Source organism: Eucyclogobius newberryi, unplaced genomic scaffold, assembly GCF_026437365.1.
Source record: "Eucyclogobius newberryi isolate DKJ021-1_F unplaced genomic scaffold, fEucNew1.0.hap1 SCAF_8, whole genome shotgun sequence".
NCBI lineage: Eukaryota > Metazoa > Chordata > Actinopteri > Gobiiformes > Gobiidae > Eucyclogobius > Eucyclogobius newberryi.
Window position 1 is genome coordinate 19,192,766 of NW_027316500.1, and position 21,736 is coordinate 19,214,501.

The 21,736-nt window shown below is 42.7% G+C and overlaps 2 protein-coding genes across 3 annotated transcripts in view; both read right to left on the reverse strand.

Moving 5' to 3' along the window:
• Nucleotides 1-146: 146 nt before the first annotated feature.
• On the reverse strand, nt 147-6,388 carry napba (N-ethylmaleimide-sensitive factor attachment protein, beta a). Its single transcript, XM_072436625.1, has 10 exons — nt 6,147-6,388; nt 5,061-5,140; nt 4,678-4,794; nt 4,044-4,090; nt 2,125-2,202; nt 1,987-2,042; nt 1,832-1,916; nt 1,619-1,723; nt 991-1,059; nt 147-851 (listed from the first exon to the last, which is right to left on the reverse strand). The coding sequence occupies exons 1-10, from the start codon at nt 6,242-6,244 to the stop codon at nt 699-701; spliced, it is 888 nt and encodes a 295-aa protein (XP_072292726.1). The 5' UTR covers nt 6,245-6,388; the 3' UTR covers nt 147-698.
• Nucleotides 6,389-8,549: 2,161 nt separating this feature from the next.
• Nucleotides 8,550-21,736, reverse strand: part of plcb1 (phospholipase C beta 1) — a 14,425-nt gene continuing 1,238 nt past the window's right edge. Inside the window, exons 4-32 of one of the 2 annotated variants that reach the window (XM_072436620.1) lie at nt 20,667-20,807; nt 20,471-20,550; nt 19,877-19,930; nt 19,095-19,170; nt 18,926-19,026; nt 18,633-18,796; nt 18,398-18,544; nt 18,065-18,222; nt 17,562-17,644; nt 17,285-17,369; nt 16,555-16,717; nt 14,603-14,658; nt 14,295-14,385; nt 13,914-13,998; nt 13,684-13,808; nt 13,092-13,246; nt 12,824-12,991; nt 12,642-12,741; nt 11,679-11,783; nt 11,388-11,494; nt 10,570-10,720; nt 10,449-10,502; nt 10,143-10,314; nt 9,810-9,936; nt 9,662-9,738; nt 9,349-9,438; nt 9,174-9,231; nt 9,020-9,106; nt 8,550-8,836 (exon numbers count right to left, since the gene is read on the reverse strand). In XM_072436620.1, coding sequence (XP_072292721.1) covers nt 8,684-8,836; nt 9,020-9,106; nt 9,174-9,231; nt 9,349-9,438; nt 9,662-9,738; nt 9,810-9,936; nt 10,143-10,314; nt 10,449-10,502; nt 10,570-10,720; nt 11,388-11,494; nt 11,679-11,783; nt 12,642-12,741; nt 12,824-12,991; nt 13,092-13,246; nt 13,684-13,808; nt 13,914-13,998; nt 14,295-14,385; nt 14,603-14,658; nt 16,555-16,717; nt 17,285-17,369; nt 17,562-17,644; nt 18,065-18,222; nt 18,398-18,544; nt 18,633-18,796; nt 18,926-19,026; nt 19,095-19,170; nt 19,877-19,930; nt 20,471-20,550; nt 20,667-20,807 — 3,213 coding nt within the window. In that variant the 3' untranslated portion in view covers nt 8,550-8,683. Of the gene's footprint in view, nt 8,837-9,019; nt 9,107-9,173; nt 9,232-9,348; nt 9,439-9,661; nt 9,739-9,809; nt 9,937-10,142; nt 10,315-10,448; nt 10,503-10,569; nt 10,724-11,387; nt 11,495-11,678; nt 11,784-12,641; nt 12,742-12,823; nt 12,992-13,091; nt 13,247-13,683; nt 13,809-13,913; nt 13,999-14,294; nt 14,386-14,602; nt 14,659-16,554; nt 16,718-17,284; nt 17,370-17,561; nt 17,645-18,064; nt 18,223-18,397; nt 18,545-18,632; nt 18,797-18,925; nt 19,027-19,094; nt 19,171-19,876; nt 19,931-20,470; nt 20,551-20,666; nt 20,808-21,736 lie in introns of both variants that reach the window. The other variant, XM_072436619.1, reaches the window with a different exon arrangement.

A 21,736-nucleotide genomic window follows, 5' to 3' on the forward strand; every position in this document is an offset into this window, starting at 1 on the left:
TTGTGATCTAGAGAACATTTGCCATTGGCATAAACAGAATTCTGTTGTGTGGCTCTGAGACTGAGTTTGTTGCTTTGTCTTTACTGCATATGTTGTGGATGCTCAAGGAATGATAAACTGCATATTAAAACATCACATCCCCAAAAGTGAGTGAGTGGTGCCTTTATTGTAACATTTATTGGTTACACATAAATATTTGCAGTTCACACGTACAGTGCTGCTGCTGATAGTACAACAAGAAGAACAAGAACATGACGAGAGACATGCACAGACACGGTAGGAGTCACTCTGTCACCCTCCCACTGAGCAAAACACACAGAGCCAGCCAATCACAGCTGTTGATGGGTGACAGGGTTTTGGTAAGGAAGACATTAAAAAGAGGGTTCACAAATTCTAATAACCAGAAAAAACAATAAATAATACTATTTTCTGCACTAAATAACGATTTCATAAAGTATTTTCAATAACACAAATATGTTCAGAAATATATCATATACATTTTACCATCAAGTAGTCACCTGACACAAACGCAGTGACAGTCCAAGCTGTCCAGTCTTTAAGAGCAATACTGTCGAGTTGGAGGACTGGGGTGTGAATATAAGCGATGTGACTCACTGGGGTGACATGCACTGATATGTACAGCTGTAAATGCCCTCGAGCCCACCCCCTCCCCATTAACTTGGGTGCAAGATGTGTGTTTATTTGAGGTCACCAGCGTCCCCCTGAATGGTCTTTTTGATTCTCAGCAGCATTGTGGTGAGCCACTGGTCCAGACGAGAAACCGAGTCAAACTCTTTAACTGCTTCTGTAAATGCCTCGCTGTTCTGCTCCTCGTGAGCCTCCAGCAGTTTCTGCAAACAGAAAGAATGCAGAGGAAATCTTCAAAAGAACCAATAAAACAGTATTGTCATGGATAAGTATTTTGGGCCAGTGAAGAACTACTTTCACTATACCGATTCATGTTTTATCACTAAAGTGAGAATGTGATACCTTTAAGAGTTTGAGCTCTCTGGAGTCTGTGAACGCTGGGAACATTTCCTCATACTTCTCTATGGCCAGCTGCAACCACAAACACACAAAAGTAAGAACATTAAAATCTTTCAGTTTGTGGACCACACAGGACATGAACAATTGTGTGATCTTTTATACCTATGTCAATTAGAGTTTAAATATATATTTCTATATAAGTTTATTTTACTTTAATTAATAACACACATACATGCTACATTATACAGGAGTTTCCTGTGTGTGAAAATTGGTTTTAGTGTCACAACTCTAGGTTTTTGTTTTAAAGCCTCTTGCTTCTTCTAGTTAGAATTCTGCAATATGTGTATAAAATCCACTTACGTCACTTTCAGTGCTATATATCCTGTCTATATTCTGCAGTGTACTTAAACATACTGTACACAATAGTGTTTAGCTTTACTCAATTATCACTGTGGCACCTGTTTCCCTGTTCTCCCATCTGTACTGACCAGGCCCTGTCCTGCTCAGCTTCTGAGAGCTTCCGAGAGGCGGCATTGGCAAGCAGGTATGGCTTACATTTATTTCAGCCCCTCCTCCTTTTCTTAAACTGCATTGTAACACTGTCATTTTATGTCATCTAACGCCGATGTACCTTGGCATTGAGCTCATCCACAATGAAGTGACACAAAGAAGCCTTGAAGAAGTACTCTTTGGCATTGTACTTGAGCAGAGGATTGTCCATGGTGCTCATGGCCACCTCAAACACAAAACAGTCAAAACATGAAAAATTGCAGTCACTAAAGTTCATCTTTACTCATAAATACAGATGATTACAGAAGAATGTATTTGATTTAGACAAAATTACCTGTTCATAAATTTCAATGGCTTTCTGGTACTGCTCCAGCTGGGCACTGTAGTGACCCACTTTCAGCAGACACTTGTTGGCAGAGCTGTAATGAAAGCCAAGTATTTGAGAAAGTAATGCTGGGCATAAAATGTGGAGCGTGTAAACTTTTCTACCTGTTGGATTCCTCGCCCTTGTAATAGTCTGCTGCCTGCTCATAGTGGGCAATGGCCTGGAAGCAAACACATGTTACAAACATATTTATATTGTCACAGGCAGAGGCTGTGGATTAAAGAAGGAAGTTTGTGGCTCACTTTTTCAATATCTACCAGCTCTGACTCAAAAATCTCTGCAATGGTGATGTGATGTTTGGCCGCGATGGTGAACCGTCCCTGGAGCATAAGAAAAACAAATTAAGAATTCAAGAGGAATATGCAAGATCAACATGCATATACACCAGCTATTTATGAGATACAAACAATACATGGCAAACATGCACAGAACAGGAGGAACATGAGAAGAACAGAAGAGGGACATGTGAAGAACACAGGAGGGACATGTGAAGAACACAGGAGGGACATGTGAAGAACAGAAGAGGAACATGTGATGAACACAGGAGGGACATGTGAAGAACACAGGAGGGACATGTGAAGAACAGAAGAGGAACATGTGATGAACACAGGAGGGACATGTGAAGAACACAGGAGGGACATGTGAAGAACAGAAGAGGAACATGTGATGAACACAGGAGGGACATGTGAAGAACACAGGAGGGACATGTGAAGAACAGAAGAGGAACATGTGATGAACACAGGAGGGACATGTGAAGAACACAGGAGGGACATGTGAAGAACACAGGAGGGACATGTGAAGAACACAGGAGGGACATGAGAAGAACAGAAGAGGAACATGTGATGAACACAGGAGGGACATGTGAAGAACACAGGAGGGACATGAGAAGAACACAGGAGGAACATGTGAAGAACACAGGAGGGACATGTGAAGAACACAGGAGGGACATGTGAAGAACACAGGAGGAACATGTGAAGAACAGAAGAGGAACATGTGATGAACACAGGAGGAAATGTGAAGAACACAGGAGGGACATGTGAAGAACACAGGAGGGACATGAGAAGAACAGAAGAAGAACGTGTGAAGAACACAGGAGGGACATGAACACGGGAGGGACATGAGAACAACACAGGAGGGACATGTGAAGAACACAGGAGGGACATGTGAATAACACAGGAGGGACATGAGAAGAACACAGGAGGAACATGTGAAGAACACAAGAAGAACATGTGAAGAACACAGGAGGGACATGAACACAGGAGGGACATGAGAAGAACACAGGAGGGACATGTGAAGAACACAGGAGGGACATGAGAAGAACACAAGAAGAACATGTGAAGAACAGAGGAGGGACATGAGAAGAACACAGGAGGGACATGAGAAGAACACAGGAGGGACATGTGAAGAACACAGGAGGAACATGTGAAGAACACAGGAGGGACATGTGAAGAACACAGGAGGAACATGTGAAGAACACAGGAGGGACATGTGAAGAACACAGGAGGGACATGAGAAGAACACAGGAGGGACATGAGAAGAACACAGGAGGGACATGTGAAGAACACAGGAGGAACATGTGAAGAACACAGGAGGAACATGTGAAGAACACAGGAGGAACATGAGAAGAACACAGGAGGAACATGTGAAGAACACAGGAGGAACATGTGAAGAACACAGGAGGGACATGTGAAGAACACAGGAGGGACATGTGAAGAACACAGGAGGGACATGAGAAGAACACAGGAGGGACATGAGAAGAACACAGGAGGGACATGTGAAGAACACAGGAGGAACATGTGAAGAACACAGGAGGAACATGTGAAGAACACAGGAGGAACATGAGAAGAACACAGGAGGAACATGTGAAGAACACAGGAGGAACATGTGAAGAACACAGGAGGGACATGAGAAGAACACAGGAGGGACATGAGAAGAACACAGGAGGGACATGTGAAGAACACAGGAGGAACATGTGAAGAACACAGGAGGAACATGAGAAGAACACAGGAGGGACATGAGAAGAACACAGGAGGGACATGAGAAGAACACAGGAGGGACATGTGAAGAACACAGGAGGAACATGTGAAGAACACAGGAGGGACATGAGAAGAACACAGGAGGAACATATGAAGACCAAAGATATTGAGATTACTAAAAGCACCATGTCTGTGTAGATGTCAATGGCCTGGTTCAGACAGTTAATAGCCTCTGCCAAAAATATAGAAAAGAGCAAACATGTGTTAGTTGTGGATTCAAAATAAGATCGCCTGATAATGTAATAAAGTGTCTCCTAGTCAGGTAAGGAGATATAAACAAGATAAGAACTTTAAATTGTAACGAGAACCCAAGGGACTTGATAGCCCATTAGTAGTATTTCATAAACAATGTTAGGACATCCATATGAGTGGACAGACTTATTTTGGTGATTTTCAATTTTATTTGTAGGGATGTAATGTCATCTGCTATTAATCAAGAGCCTTTCATTTCAGCTCCAAACAGACATTACATTGACTATGTACAAATTTGGACTAATCTGCTAGTCAAGCTCATGCTCCTGCGCTCACTAGCAACAACTATAGAAGTCTAGATTGAGCTCATTCACTTCAGGCAGGAACCTTCTGTCACTGTAGAGAGAGTGTCACCATTTACCAGTGCGGAGGGTTAATTTAGCAGTTCTGCACACATTATGCCCTCCCAAGCACATAGACAGGCAATGACTGGTGAAAACAAAATGCTACAAGACTGTACTGCACTTGTGACTGCTTTCAGCTTAGGGTCAAAGTCGTGATGCTCACCCTGAGGGTCGGCTTTCTTGTAGGCATTCCCTGCATCCACAAAGCTGGTGGCAGAGTCCAGTTTGTTCTGTAGCTGCATGTGTAGTCTTGCGGCTTGACAGAATGCACTTCCTGCCGCTGCAGCCAGGACATGCACACAAACACACACACACACACACACACACACACACACACACACATAAGGCACAAGGTCAGGATGAAACAGAAAGGGCACATTTGGGTTTTCAGGGGTGTTTCAAGGGTGCTGAATGTGAAGAAACATGCAGGAGCGGTTCCACTGTCCTGTTTTAAAATGAGCAGTTTACAGTCAGATGTTCATGGGTCATGTATGCTGGTGGCTGACTGTGTGGCTTGTGCTGCCGGTGTGTGGCATGTGCACCCACCACTCCAGTTCTTGGCCATCTTGAACATGTTGGCAGCTCGGGCGTATATCTCACATGCGTCCTCCACCTTGTGGTTCCCCCTGTAACACACAGTTCTCTCATCACCAGAACGTCTCCATCTCAGAGAGCAGTTTTCTGGGTCTCAGGGTCCAGCGGTGCTCAGGGCATTTTTGTCATGTTCTTTTAACCCTCTTGCGAGACTCTGAACTAGTTTAGTCAACATTAAGTCGTTCACATTTACTGAAATGTAGGCTACAAGCATCTCTGCTTATATTTTGAAATTCCTGCTCTGTATGAGGACTGGCTTTCTTTGGGCTTGATGACAACGTTTCGTTCATGACACAACCAACTAATTCCTTATACATACAATCTTGATTTAACAGTTTTTAGAGTTTAAACATCATTAGATAATCTTGTTTTAACAGATGTTGATGTAATCGACCTGGCCTGAAGGTATCCTGATATTCTGATGCACCCAGGGTTTTAGATGTGATCATATTTAGAGGGCCGTAGTGTCCCACATTAGGCCCACTCATTCAAAGACAAATGTACTTAGGGCCTGAGCTCGAGCACCAGGACTGTATTTACAATAGAGGCCATAGATCACCGACAGACATTAGGCTAAACATCACCCACGCAAGCGTCAGACACGTAGCCAAATCTGAGTGTTACTCAACGAAAGGCCCTCTGTCCCTTATGTCACACCCCCATAGCCCAGCCCGGCCTCTACGTCCTCCACAGAACCCGCACCCTCCACCACATCTCAGTGATGAGTGCGTGTCTGCGTGACAGTGGTCTCTGCGCCCGCTGTGCGCAACAGAGGAATCACTCCTGATGTCAGCCCATGGCGCATAAAACGATCAGGCCCGGGAAGGACAGAATGTCACAGTGGTTGCGTCTTTTCGGGCCCATCTGCGCGAGTCCCGCATGTCACTTAGGAGAAATGCATCTTCAGCGATCTAAAGCTGATTACATGGCACACACGGGTGAAAGCGAAGCGAACACTTGCGTTTGAACACCAAGGATACAGGATGAGGAGACGGGGCCACGTCCCTCCCCCATCAGCAGCAGAAACAGAGCATTTACCCGAACATCCCTCCGAGGAACGAGCCGGACGCCTTCACCTTCTTGTCGGCCTCAGCCATCAGCTGCATGGCTTCCTTCTCTTTACCGGTGTTATCCATAGCGCCTGGTTTGGGGAAACTAGAGGAGCTGCGGAGGAGAGCGACGCGTCAGTCAGAGGAGCTCTGGTGCTGATGCTGAGGAGAAGCTTCTGATGCTGCAGGAGGCTAAGCGGCCCTATGTGGACCTCTAGTGGCCGCTGGAGTCACTCCTTTTCCGGGACGAGTGTTTTGCCATTTCACAAAAGCTCTTTCAAAATGGAAGCATATTTTATTAGTTTAAAACTTTTGTCATCAGTCTACCATTACGTCACAAAACAGCGATTCAGCTTGTCAAAATGTAATCAGAAGTGCATGGCTTTAACTGAGCCTACAGGGTAATTAAAAAACTCACTCCTAATGCTCAACTATCTACAGAAAAGGATAATCTTGCAGCGATTTATCAAAATAAAATAAAATAAAGCAAATGTTTATTTCCATAGATAAGTAGAACATTAAACAACATTTCCATGGAGACAAGCAAGTGGTGGCGAAGCCACAATAGGCAAGAGGAGTCCACTCATTGAAGGGATGCAGTATATTTTCAACAATATCATCAACATCTGTATAAGTGCTTGAATATTAGTTTGTTTATTGTGTGAAATGTCCTGCATCACAGCTTTTTTGTTACAGAGCATCAGAAATGCAGTAATGAGCATTCCAAGACACTTGACCCTTTTACTATGATTGAATGTAGATTGAAGACTAGACCAGGTGTACATTATAATATGTTTATTAATGTTTCAAATAACTCCTGAATGAACATTATTTTTGTAAATACAGTATAAAGAAAAAAGGTGAGACACAGTCTGAGAAAAGCATGCTTAGTAACAATTGTAAGGAACACAAAATCAAATACAATTAAAGCCGCGGAGCGGCGATGATGGCTCTCGCCTTCCCGCGCGACCGACCGCCTTCCCGCGCGGCCGCCTTCCCGCCTGTCCATGTTTTCTGCTGCGTTTTGCGGCATACCAAATGAAGCTCAGTAATTCACCGTTGATGATAGCGTAGTTTGCGATTCATATACTAGTTTGTCCTGACAAATTGCAAGATTGTGCTGAACGCAGACCTGAGCAGGGAGAAAGCGAGAGAGCCTCTGTGACCCGCGACTTTTCATTTATGTTCAAAAATACCCGAGTTGTGGCAGAAAGAATAAAGTCTAAAGAATAAAGTCAAAAGAATTAAGAATAAAGCCTAAAGAATAATAATTCTAATGCGGCACGAGAGGAAATGTCCCATCAAAATAAAAGCGGAAGAGGAAGTGAAGGCATTCATTGCGCCTCTGCTGGCCAATTGTGAAAATACACAATATCTGTAATGCACTTTTTTCATTACGTCTCGAGGAGAATATAAACCATGAGTTTCAAACAAATCAGACAATGTTGAGTTTTTCACATAATGGGTAGGGGGCGCTGTAGAGTAAATTTGTTACATGGTATTAATTATTTCCAATCAGACCCTAAAAACGCATTAGTGAGTGAAATATGAGCTCCGTAGATCAATTCCAATAGGCGTGACTTGTCCTTTGAAAACACAGAAAATTAAGCCTTTTTTGAGGGCGTGTTACGCAGAGACCATAAAGAATATCAACATTCTTTTGAATATTTATTAAATTTCAATGTCTTTAGATGCAAAAGGTGTTGTTTTGAGCTCGATCGGACAAGAAACCTAGGATAAGTACGATTTTGAAAAAAAAAAGTCAAGCGTGGCGGTGCCACTTTGATTCAACATGGCTGACTTCCTGTTTATCATAGAGCGATGCTGCCAGGTGTGTTTTACTCCTCAAAGGTCAGAGGTCAAATATAGCTCTATCACTGTCCCAAGTTTCATGTGCCTAGGCCAAAGATTAAGAGCTTCATGTTTTTTCTTTATTGACCTATAGTCGCCACTGTTGCAACGGGCGTTCTCACAACCTCCATTTATTGGAGTTTGGGCCGAGCCGATCGCGTCTATGTCCCCATGTGTGACCTATGACCCCATGTGTGACATTCATAAATGTTCAGGGGGTCAACAATGCCAAAGTTGTGGCAAAATTTTACCATGCAAAACTATAATAAGAATAATAATAAGAAACCATGGCAAGAACAATGTCTCGATCCATTCCATTCTGGAAGGCTCGAGCCAATAAATATTTTTCAGAGCAAGTTCAAAAATACAAACAGTCCCAAAATAAATATAGAGCTAAATATAGAAAGTGGGAACCACAAGTTTTTCCAGTGCAAATAAATGTAGAGGTCTTTCTTAGATTTGGCCTCCATCTGCTTATGTCTTAGGCCTAAACCTCGTCTCATCCCCTCTCTAAATTTACAAAATAGCAGTGTATATTTTCTTCTTTAGCAAATTCTTTTTGCAAAACCTTCAGTAAATAAATCATGCATACATGTTCAAAGGGTAAAGTGGTAAATGTGTAACATCTCTGAAGAAATGGTTGTAGTAGCAGTGTAGAATGAATCATACATCTCCTCAGTCCTCCTCTGACAGAGTCTCATGAGGAGTGGATGGTCTGGACTTGCTGTGACCTCTGACCTCTGATGACCTGTCCAGCAGGAAGTCCTGGATCTCTCCCGGCAAGCAACGGAACTTTTCTTGAAACTCAGCCTCCACCGCCCCCTGGAGCTAGAGCCACAATCATATTTTCAGTGTATACTTTTTCAGAGCATAGTGACTTTGACACGTCTAAGCATCCACTCCATTGAATACAGACCTCGCCCTGAAATGTCTCCAATTATCTTAAATATCACCTGCTACTAAATTTCCAATTGCAAAAACTTTACCAATGGGGGGACAGAACAAGCTTACCCTGGGCTTCAGCCCCTGGATCTGCTGCAGCAGCTCTCTGTGCTGCTCCTGGAGCTGCTCCACACGCTTGGCCTGAGCTTCCTCCAACTGTATCAGACACACATGCACCGTCACTGCACTCGCCTCTTTCAGACAATATAAAGCCAAGTCTCACCCGTTTGATGTTCTGGACCACCTCATTCACGTAGCACTTGTTGATCTCAGTCTTCTCCCTGGTAACAAACAGCACCACACTTTTAACAGAGGCTGCTGAGAGGTTTCACAACATGTATTTTAAGTGGTGAGTGTAAAGGGAACTATTTGTGAGGTTTAAGGGGTCAGAATTATACTCTTGTGCAAGGTGTTTTTCTTTGGTCTTGGCCTCATTGATCTTCTCAGTTCTCCTTCGATCCATTAATCGCTTCAGTTCCTTTTTCTCCCTGAAAGCAAAGCAACAAGTTATTACCACATCTGATTGTTGTCATCATGTGATGGGACAGGGCCTGAGGAGGAAGCCAAGTTAATATTTTGAATGTATAGCAATTCAGATTTTCAATGCTGCTTGTTTAACAGTGTGGTGAACGGTGGCCTCATCAGGGTAGATGACAATGTGTAACATGTACTGGTACTGTTTTCTTCAGTCAGTGTAATCTGAAGTCTTACTTGTTCTGGATGTCACCCAGTTTCTTCATCTGGACACAGTGGTTCTCCTCTGCCAGTCTGCTCAGCCGCTCTGTCAGCTGTGCACAACAACAAACATCTACTCAAGGTGTTTGCTTGAACTCTGGGAAATACTTGTGAGGAGTCCTACCGCTCGAATGTGCTCACGCTGGAGATACTTCTGGCTGTAGTACTGCTCCTGTCTCAGAGACAGAAGCTGCTGCTGCTGATCTTCTCTTGCCTGCAGGCGGCGCATTTCCTTTTCACTTTCCTCAGCTCTGTTGGACAATCAAATAACACTCAAACTTAAACAAAAAATAGGAATTACAAAAAAATACCATTACTATAGTATATATATATACATACTTGTGTGTGTGTGTGTGTGTATATATATACACACACACAAATACATACATACATGCATCCATCCATACATTCATACAAACATTCATACATACATTTCATACATAAAAATATATATAACCTGCTATTATTCCGTGCCATCTTCTTGTATTTGCTGTTTAATTCTGAGTATAGTTGGTTTGTTTTCCTTTGGTGCTTTTTCAGAAGCTCCTTCAGCTCCTTACTCTGTTGCCTCTGCTCTTTCAGGTACAGCTTGGACTGCTGGAGACTGTCCATGGAGCACACTGGGAAATCTACAGTGGACACAGCTTTAGGCACTCACACATTGCTGCTTGAGCAAGAGCCATAACACAGATTGTTTTTATAATTTCTGTATTTCTGACATTTGCTAGATAGTATACAACAGATATGCACTACTTCTTCTCACCAATGAATACAATAAGAACAAGGTCCTCAGACTTGGAAGGGGGTTTGGCGGTATCTAAAGAAGACCATAAATTAGCTCAGTCCAATTTCAGGAGTCAACAGTGATTGTTTGTAGTTGTTACCTGCTGTAGCTGCCTGTTGATTGGCTGCTGATGCTTTGGGAGTGGTGACCACTGGTGTGTGTCCCATTGGTACAGGGGCCAGGCTAAGGCCATTTTCTACTGCAGCTGTTCTGGGATCAGTCTGTTTCTCCACACAGTTGTCTGCCTCATTCTGCTGCAGAATCACAGTTCCGCATGTCAAGTTCAACACAGGGCGCTAATTTGTTTCCGATATGAGTGCATGACATCCTTACTGACACAGTAGTTATATTGTCAGGTATAACTAAATTTTGGTATCAATCAGGGAGCCAGTATTGTAATATCAATACCAATATCAATTACTTTAGTTTAACACAAAAAGCGCTAAATTCACAAAGCATTAACACACTTTTCATAAATATAAGGACTTAATGTCCAAACTGGTATACATAACATTTAAAAAATGATTTGGTCTGACGTTATGTGTCATGACTCATGCATCTCTTGGTTTCAGTGCAGGACATGTGTCCCTTGTCACATCTCTCACACGGACTGGACTCTGCACAGCCTTTTAAGAGTACTGAGCCATGCACCTTTGTCTTGAAAACGGTCTTTAGATTATTCATTTATTTATAAGATTTTAAGCGTATACAATTAAGAGCCCTAACCCTGAATGAAGAGGAAAGCGTGCTACTGCTGGAAACGAGAAGCTGCTGATCAAATTAGCACAAATTGTCAGATAATTGTGTGGGGAAAAGCGTAAATAATGAACACAATCTAAAAACTCAAGTATCGATGCAATACCAATACTAATTTTGGTATCGACAGTCCTACAATGCACTACAGTAACAAGACCACACCTCAGTGTCCTCCTCAGGCTCCTCCAATGTCAGAGCAGCCAGCTGCTTGGACCTCTGCTCCAGAAGGTTCACATAGCGGATGGGGTTAGACAAGGCCTCGATTACATCTGAAAAGCATCACACAATAGAGACATTTAGGAATTCTGATGTGTCACATGTTCATTTTTTGTCAGTTTGATGAATGCATATCACACAGAATCCCATTTGCTTTTTGTACTAAATTAAACAAAATCTTTAAGGGAAAAGGCATACCCCGGGGCCAAGTCATTTGAATATTGCCTCTTTTTATACCTGCAAAGGTGTCTGGTACATAATCTTTGACCTCCATGTAGACAAAGACAGCAGGCAGAATGAGGGGCTGATTCTTTTCATTCCTCAAGCCGATATAACGATAACCTCAAGAAAAAGAGAAAGCACACTAAATGCTTCAGGCCTTTACAAGTGGAAGTCAGGAAATGTGCCAAAAAATCTCTGAGAAGATACAAAGAGGCTGTTTTATTGGTAAAACCAAATTGGCAATTGATTTTCGCATTAAATAATGAAGCTACTTCTCGGTGACCCAAAAAAATGGTAACTATGGTTATTACAGTCCAACTCACGGAATTTTATTTCATTCATCTCTAATACTGGTCCTCTGTGATAAGTAAATAAGAATTAGATCCAATATTGTGCTAATTCAACTTGTTTATGCTGTTAGCTATGTTATAATGCCGTTTCCTCCTCAAATAGCCGGAGTTATGTGTTTTATTGATGCATGTTTGAGTAATCCAAAATTTGTCTACTTCATAGATTAAAACATTGTGTTTCATCTTGTGATACCACCTTATGTTCTTGCACTCCCTGACAACCCTGGCTTTTGTATTCTCAAAATCAGGGATAAATTACTTTTTAATAACAGTGAAAGACCAATGCTATACTTAGACACCTAGGTGTTTAAAAGGGTGAATAATGCATAATATAGGACTAATATAGGATTTTCTTTTTGTGGTTTCCTTGTAGTTTATGTGCGTTTAATCCTTCTTTGATAAAAGTGTCAACTTAGGTTAAGACTTGCATTTGGATAAATGTTGAAATACTCACATTAGAAGGCTGTAAACATGAATGAATAGCTGCCAGAACCGCTCTGCTCTGATGCTGTCAGATCCATCTGTCTTGCACAACCTGTTTGTGTATGCTCTATATTTCTCTTGTTGTTTTACACAGGTTTTACCAAAAAATATGATAATACATTATTACATGAATGTTCAGCCATACCTGGCCTTATTGCTGATACTGGGATAATCCTGTGTCCAATAAATTTTCCTCCTTCTTCAAAAACAGAAACTCGTAGAGACGCCAGAGTGGGTAGTATGACCTGGTGCAGACACACTGCTGTCAGATTACACAGTGCCTTGGTAGAATGCTTTCCGCCCTTTCTAAAGATAATCGGTTCTCACCTTTTTGAAGACAATTGGCTCCTCGTCCCACACTGGGTTGACAGCGTTGTTGTTGGGAGAAGTTCTGGTCCTCAATGCTTTCCTCCTTGTGTCCGCAGGTAGTCCAAACATGTCCACCTCCACATACACGCCCACTCGCTTCTCACTCAAGAACTGACCCGAGATCACCTGCACTTCCAATATCACACTCATCAGCAGCCCCCACAACAAAATCCACTACTACAACCTCCATCCCCTCTAAACCATTCATACGCTCAGTGAAGCGCACCTTGATTGACAGAGTGTTCGCCACTATGCCATCCACAGTATTCTCTGTGAATGGGTCAAAATGTTTGTCGTTCCGCCTCATAAACTCCGGCTTCAGCCTGTAACCACTCCGACCATTATACTCAAACATGAAGAGGTTAAGCTGCATTGAGAGATCTGGAAAACAGAAACATTACCTTACATTATTATAACTGTATTTGGCTTGTATTAAGCTAGATGTTAACCTCTATTATGAGGTGTTTTCATTTAATTGAATATTGAGTAGTTTTCCAACATGATTAAGTTTATCTTTTGTTCAGCACAAAACAACACAGTTTAGAAGATACCCATCAAGTGGGATATCACAGCATTTATGGCTCTGTATAGTTATGGGAAGCAGGCCAGACTATATGCTATCTTTGTACAGAAAATTAAAGGTTCTTGTCTCAATATAAAATAATCAGGTTCAACATTTTATTAATTTCAAATCATGACAGAAATGCACCCTCCAACAACAACAAAAATATGGTGCCTTAAGATTACTATGGATTTAAAGATATAGATAAGATAAATCATGAGAATCATCTTATACCAGCTGACACTTAAGATATTACCTATAGTTTGATAATTGAGAGCCACCAGCTGACACCCAGCATTCCAGAAGAGTTGAGGCATGAAGTTAGAGGAGTCCACTCTGGTCCCTTTGGGGTAGATGCGACTCAGTTGTGATTTATTATATCTGACATTTGGTGAAGGAGAAAGCTTATATGTATAAAATAACAAAAAAGTAAAATAAATCATCACAACGTGATGTTGTTGATTTGAAATCTATTGGTATGGATACTCTACAAACTCCACTGGTGATTTTGTGAGATGCTCCAAAGCTTTGGTCTCCACAAAAGATGACATGTGGTTTGAGCGGGCTGCCTCTGCACAGAAACAAACAATTCTGTCACATATGATCCAGTAATGGGTCTATATCACACCGGTGTACCAGTCTTGAGTATGAGCTGAATCATGTAATTGAATGGTATGTCATGAAGTGATAGGAGGTTTTACTTTGCAACTTATATTGAAACTGTATGAATGACCTCTACTAGGTTCTGCTTCATTCTGCTTCATAGTAGAATTACTGGTACATGTTTTGTTACGTCCACACATTGCATTTGTTTAGAATGTAATCTTTGAGATACATAATTAAAAGTGTTAAGGACTAATTACTTACTTCTGGATGCTTCAAATGAGTTGAATTTGGTGGGTTGCACATAGTTGACTAGAGTGGACATTTCCTCTGCGGCCACTGCCTCCACTGAGCCCTGCACAACAAATGCACTGGAATCAATATCACAAATCAGCATAGGCAAGTAAGAACCACATGGCAACCAAGGTAAGAACCACCCTCAAAATGCAGGGTAAACATATAACCACATCAAACCTAGGAACAAAAAAGTACCTAAGATGCTGTGAACACTAGCAGCGGTAGAATTTACTACACATAGAGCCTCACCTGAAGGCACCACACTCAATACTGACCTTTTTACTCTCATCGTCGTCATCCTCCTCATCCTCCTCACTCTCAGCTTCAATTTCTGTAGAATAAAAGAACAGCGTTATTTATTTTATAGACCTAGTATAGACCCGAGTATAGACCTGGTGTAGACCTGAGTATAGACCTGGTGTAGACCCAAGTATAGACCTGGTGTAGACCCGAGTATAGACCTGGTGTAGACCCGAGTATAGACCTGGTGTAGACCCGCGTATAGTCCTAGTGTAGACCCGAGTATAGACCTGGTGTAGACCCGCGTATAGTCCTAGTGTAGACCTGAGTATAGACCTGGTGTAGACCCGAGTATAGACCTGGTGTAGACCCGCGTATAGTCCTAGTGTAGAGCTGAGTATAGACCTGGTGTAGACCTGAGTATAGACCTAGTGTAGACCCGAGTATAGACCTGGTGTAGACCTGAGTATAGACCTGGTGTAGACCTTAGTATAGACCTGGTGTAGACCTTAGTATAGACCTGGTGTAGACCTTAGTATAGACCTGGTGTAGACCTTAGTATAGACCTGGTGTAGACCTTAGTATAGACCTGGTGTAGACCTGAGTATAGACCTGATGTAGACCCGAGTAAAGACCTGGTGTAGACCTTAGTATAGACCTGGTGTAGACCCGAGTATAGACCTGGTGTAGACCTTAGTATAGACCTGGTGTAGACCTGAGTATAGACCTGGTGTAGACCCGAGTAAAGACCTGGTGTAGACCCGAGTAAAGACCTGGTGTAGACCCGCGTATATTCCTAGTGTAGAGCTGAGTATAGACCTGGTCTAGACCCGAGTAAAGACCTGGTGTAGACCTGAGTATAGACCTGATTTAGACGCAAGTATAGACCTGGTGTAGACCTTAGTATAGACCTGGTGTAGACCTGAGTATAGACCTGGTGTAGACCCGAGTATAGACCTGGTGTAGACCTTAGTATAGACCTGGTGTAGACCTGAGTATAGACCTGGTGTAGACCTTAGTATAGACCTGGTGTAGACCTGAGTATAGACCTGGTGTAGACCCGAGTAAAGACCTGGTGTAGACCTGAGTATAGACCTGGTGTAGACCCGAGTATAGACCTGGTGTAGACCTTAGTATAGACCTGGTGTAGACCTGAGTATAGACCTGGTGTAGACCTTAGTATAGACCTGGTGTAGACCTGAGTATAGACCTGGTGTAGACCCGAGTAAAGACCTGGTGTAGACCCGCGTATAGTCCTAGTGTAGAGCTGAGTATAGACCTGGTGTAGACCCGAGTATAGACCTAGTGTAGAGCTGAGTATAGACCTGGTGTAGACCTTAGTATAGACCTGGTGCAGACCCGAGTATAGACCTGGTGTAGACCCGCGTATAGTCCTAGTGTAGAGCTGAGTATAGACCTGGTGTAGACCTTAGTATAGACCTGGTGCAGACCCGAGTATAGACCTGGTCTAGACCCGAGTAAAGACCTGGTGTAGACCTGAGTATAGACCTGATTTAGACGCAAGTATAGACCTAGTGTAGACCTTAGTATAGACCTGGTGTAGACCCGAGTAAAGACCTGGTGTAGATCCGAGTATAGACCTGGTGTAGACCCGAGTATAGACCTGGTGTAGACCCGAGTATAGACCTGGTGTAGACCCGAGTATAGACCTGGTGTAGACCCGAGTATAGACCTGGTGTAGACCCGAGTATAGACCTGGTGTAGACCCGAGTATAGACCTGGTGTAGACCCGAGTATAGACCTGGTGTAGACCCGAGTATAGACCTGGTGTAGACCTTAGTATAGACCTGATGCTTTTTAAAAGACTCAATATACCAAATTGGACAGTTACTGAATGCACATGAAGAATGAATCTTTCTATAATTGATCATGCTCTTGGAGGGACCTTGGTGAAGTAAATATATTGTTGATATATGGACAGCGAGAAATAAACAAACATGATGAAAAAAAAGCTAACAAATTCTACCTCCAGTATTGTTGTTAAGTGACAGTGGCTCATTCTGATTGGCTGCCTGCTCTGTCGATCTCTTGGTGTCACCACTGGAGGAGGGTTTATGGGACTTCTTGTTCTTGATGAGTATTTTCCCCATCAGCTCCTGGGGGCTGGGTAGAGGAACCCCAGGCTGGAGCTGCTCACACAGATATGAGCAAGCAAACATTACAATGAATGAACCTTATCCACAATTACTACTTCTTATAACCTTAATCTATTATACCGGTAGTCTTAGTAAAATAAAAGGGAGATAGGTCTCCATAAAATGACAGATATCAATGCTTACTATGTGCTAAATACTTTTAAACATGTTATGAGGCTTTTAGTCCTAAAATGTATTCCAGAGATTGTGTTGTTTGAATCCCACATGTGTGCATACTTTTGTTGTGTGATTGGTCAAGGCATGCGCACATTGGTTAAATTCATGTGTGTTTGTGAATTAGTGTGTGGTATGAAGCACTTTGAGTCTACATCGCAGACTTCTATGTGCGCCAGCTCCACTATGTTTACAAATGTGGGTGGATTATGTCTAATGTTTCAGAGTTTCTCTGTCGCAGAAATTCTCACATTCACTAGTGGTCCATAAATTTGCTTTGAAACAAAAGCAAGCAAGCAACATTTACTTGTAGAGCACAATTCCTACTGACGTAATTATATGCAAACGTAATTCAAATGTAACCTTTGTTCATGCAAGATGACTTACAGGATATTTGTCCAGAGGATCGATCAACAATGCTTCTCCAAAGATGGAGCGACAGTATTCAGCCATCTTGGCCTGTTGTTTGAGCCTAAAGAAGCAAAATAAGCAGATAGGAACTCCACAGTAAAGTTTAATAAAGGAATGGGATTCTTTAATTTGTCAAAGTTGATTCACAATGTTCTCTTGCTTAAAACACAATCGATGATTATATGACTAGAATAAATAAACTATACACTCAAGCAGAAATGTGTGATATCCAGTGACTATTCCAAATACTCACGAGTCTACATGGTTTTCAAAAGACAGTATAACTGGGAAAGGTGAAGTCTTGAACGCACACTCCGCAATGGCTTCAATCACTTCCTAAAATGAACAATAAGTTGAGGTTGAAAGCTGAATGCACCAAACTGAAACTCCATGCAAACCAATGCAGGGAAGAGCAAAACTCAGATGCATTGACTGAAACAAAAGCATTAGATGGATTATTAATATAGATTTGGGAGGTAGACTCCAGAAGGGAGCCTTGACGCTGATGGTGGTGAAAAGTAAAAAAGAAGTGAAACCTCAATTGAGTTTAAAACCGGCTGAGCAGTGATGGGCTGGTGCTGAGTGATGATAGGCTGAGCACAGCAGGGCAGCCGAAAACAGCAGAGGTGTAGCTTATGCAGGAGAAGCCGAAGATACTTTCCCCGTGAGTTTTGTTTTTTTACATGCATGCAACAGGAACTTGGATTCCAAATAATAGTAATGGAAGTAATGTGCAGTGGCATAAACTGAGGGTACCTTGAATGATATTTCTGATGTCATGGTAAAACCATGAGTGATGACTGGCTCCTCGTCTGCAGTACGGCCCTTCCACACATCTAGCTCCACACAGCGACAGCCGGCCAATAGCACCTGACGGTACATCTCCACCGATGAGCTGCCTGCCAACTGGCCGGCTGTGAACAAACCAACACCCAAAATAAGTTACTACTGCACAGCAACAAATAGCCAGAAAGATCCACTTCTAACACACCAATAAACAACCAGGACATGAGCTGCAGCTGCAGCTGCAGCCACAGGGCACCACAGAACAATCCTCTGCACACTCATGCAGGTGTCCTGGAGCCACACCTGTCAGGTACGTGTTGTGAGATGAGTTGATAAAGTAGTGCGACAGAGGGAAGCTCATGTCCTCAGACTGGTCCAGTTTTTCAGGAGGGATGACGCCGTTCTCGTCACTGGAGAGGTAAGAGCAGAAGGTCTGCAGGGACACCAGGCCTGGAGGAGGGTGGCACCAATATAATACAGTCTGATTAAAAACAGTTTGTATGGGGATCAGGTCTCAGGGCCACATGTCCAGCTGTACCTTCCTGGAGCAGGTGGGGTTGGTGCTGATAGCGCTCCAACAGAGAGCAGGTCTGGGGCGGGCGCAAAGGCGGGTACAGGATTTCATTCAGCCGCGGGTCTCGCTGTGTACTATTAATGAAGTCTGTCATCTGGTCCAGTGTTAGCATGCCATTGGTGCCTCCTCTGTATCAAGACACTTGTATAAATGCATTTACGATTCACGCAGCATCTGCAGCTTCACAAACAACTTAACAAGAGCCTCTTATTGTTTGAAACTAAATTGTGCCGACTGTTGGATCAATCAATACTCACTGCAGTTTGAAAATGTGCATTAGTTCTGGTCTGGGACATAAACTTTCCAGGAAGCTGTTGTACACATCCAGGGTGAAGTCCTCCAGTTTAATGCTGTCACCCTATAAGACAATAACCAGTGTTTGAGTGATATGGCTGAGTTCAAACATCCCTGTACCTGTCTGCTTACCCGGCCATAAGGCAGTTTGCAGCTCTCCAAGGCACTCTCCACTCTCTTGCGATCAGATGAAAACAAACGAACAATGCTGCAACACAGTAGCCCGCGGTGACTTTTATGGATGGACAAGCAAACTTGGGGTGTTCATCAATATTCATTTCTAACTAATGTCTAATAATTATACCGTGAATGGAGTCTTAGCTACAAACAAACTTGTCTCTAAAAGACAGTCAGTTTGAAACATGGCGCTGCTGTTTTACTTCTCCTCTGCAGTTAGGGCAAAATCTGCAAACATCCAAGATTCCCACACAGGTTTATTCAGTGTGGTTTGAGGCTGTGATGTCCTCAGAACACATGTGCAGACCTCTAAAAGAAGCTGTTGTCCGCTCTGGTTCTAAAAGCTCATGTTAGAGAGCAGAACATGAACGGGCCTCTGAACACAATCACAGACTGAGCAGCTATGGGAGAAGAACCAAGCTTCCCATGCAGTACTACGCAGCGGCCTGTAGAGGCCAGTAAAAGACACTGTGACTTCAGCCAAGATTCAGCAGCAGACGTTTTGGCTAAATTTCAGAACAATTTATATATAGTTTTATTGGTCAATCACCGCTTGCACAGATCTTAGTAATAGAAATGTTTGTTGCGGAAAAGCACATTGTACATGTGCACACTGTCACTACATTTACATGTAGAGCTAACTCTGACTATGCTTTTTTCTAACACATAATCTAATCTCTTTTCACATGAACATTGAGTGTGATAGCTTCTCCAAAATGAAAGTAAGATACACATACTTTTTGACTGGTATTCTTTCGTCTGCATTGGGCAGCAGAGTGAGTTTAACGTACCTGTAATCAGAAAAATACACAATGTAAATGTATACTACCACTACCACAACAACAACAACAACAACAACAACAACAACAACAACAACAACAACAACAACAACAACAACAACAACAACAACAACAGTAGGACATATGTTTTGTTATGGAGGGACAACTGGATAAAGCAAGAACATTCAACACTTTTTTCTTTGTAACTTTGCTTATTCATATATTGAGTATGTTGAAGTCACAGGTAAGTTAGATTATTAAGAATGTTTATTCGAAGATAATCTAAATTAGTCAAAAAAGTATGTTGCTTATAGTAAGAAATGCTAACAAAAGAGTGGATTAAAACTAAAGATGGGTATAAGGGCATATATTTTATTCAAATGATTGTTGTCTTATAATTAAACCTCAACTAATACTTTTAAAGAGATGAGAACATTGTCATTGGGATCCCAAAATGTTGCCAATATCACCCACCCTTATTTGTATGATAATATTGTTTTATGTTTAAAACATCTTTCAGTCAGTGTTTTCTGGCCTGTGTGTCTCACTCACGCCTTCAGCAAACTCTGCTCTCGGTGCAAGTTGAGGCTGAGCAGGTTTGAGCACAAGGCAAACAGCTCCTCGCTCCACACCTGAAACACAGGACCACCACACAATATAAATTCACAGTATCAGTATACACAGTATGTACAGTCACGCCAGATGAGCCCCTCAGTAAACCCACACAAGTCAGTAAAGCCCTCTACACCTTTGCCTCGTCCTCTTGTGAAGCGATGAAGATGAGCTGGCTAACGTTGACCAGGTCAGAGGCCGTAATCACTGTGAGCATTCGATTCTCTAAGCGCCCTACCAGGTTCCCAACATCCAGCAGCTCACGCAGCTTAGCCTCCTAATATCACAGACAAATCATCAAATCAGACACAAACCAAGACCAAGTCACGACAACCATATCAACATCCTCAGACACAGTTGTTACAGAATATCAGGTCCTTATTTTTTGACGTAAACTCAGGCCATCCAACTTATCATTACCTTGTTATTAATTAAAAAAACAAAACATAGTGGAGTCCATTTTACATGAGGTGAGGAATTATCCTGACAAAAACACAATTACTCTTTATCCATGAACATGAGCAGCATGTATGAGCTTGAAGAGACTGCAAAACATTTTAAAAGCTTAATGTTGGAGTGTTACTGGTTTGTGCATTTACTATCATGTAACAACAATCAAAGAATTTAAGCAGCAGAGGACAAACATCAGAGTAACAGTGAGAGATCAGGAGTGAGACACCGGGAGTGAGACACCAGGGGTGGGACATCTGGAGTGAGACATCCGGAGTGGGACATCAGGATTGAGACACCGGGAGTGAGACACCGGGAGTGAGACACCGGGAGTAAGACACCGGGAGTGAGACACCGGGAGTAAGACACTGGGAGTAAGACACCGGGAGTAAGACATCGGGAGTGAGACACCGGGAGTGGGACACCGGGAGTAAGACACCGGGAGTGAGACACCGGGAGTGGGACATCGGGAATGAGACACCAGGAGTGAGACACCGGGAGTGAGGCATCTGGAGTGAGACACCGGGAGTGAGACACCAGGGGTGGGACATCAGGAGTGGGACATCAGGAGTGAGACACCAGGAGTGAGGCATCAGGAGTGAGACACCAGGAGTGAGACACCGGGAGTGAGGCATCAGGAGTGAAACACCAGGAGTGAGATATCAGGAGTGAGACACCAGGAGTGGGACATCAGGAGTGAGACACCAGGAGTGAGACACCGGGAGTGAGGCATCAGGAGTGAAACACCAGGAGTGA

Coding starts and splice junctions, on each gene's coding strand:
- napba (XM_072436625.1), bottom strand. CDS start 6,244: ATGGATAACACCGGTAAAGAGAAGGAAGCCATGCAGCTGATGGCTGAG. Junction 5,141..6,146: donor TTCCTCGGAGGGATGTTCGG/GTAAATGCTCTG, acceptor TGTGTGTTACAG/GGGGAACCACAAGGTGGAGG. Junction 1,724..1,831: donor CCATTGAAATTTATGAACAG/GTAATTTTGTCT, acceptor TTTGTGTTTGAG/GTGGCCATGAGCACCATGGA.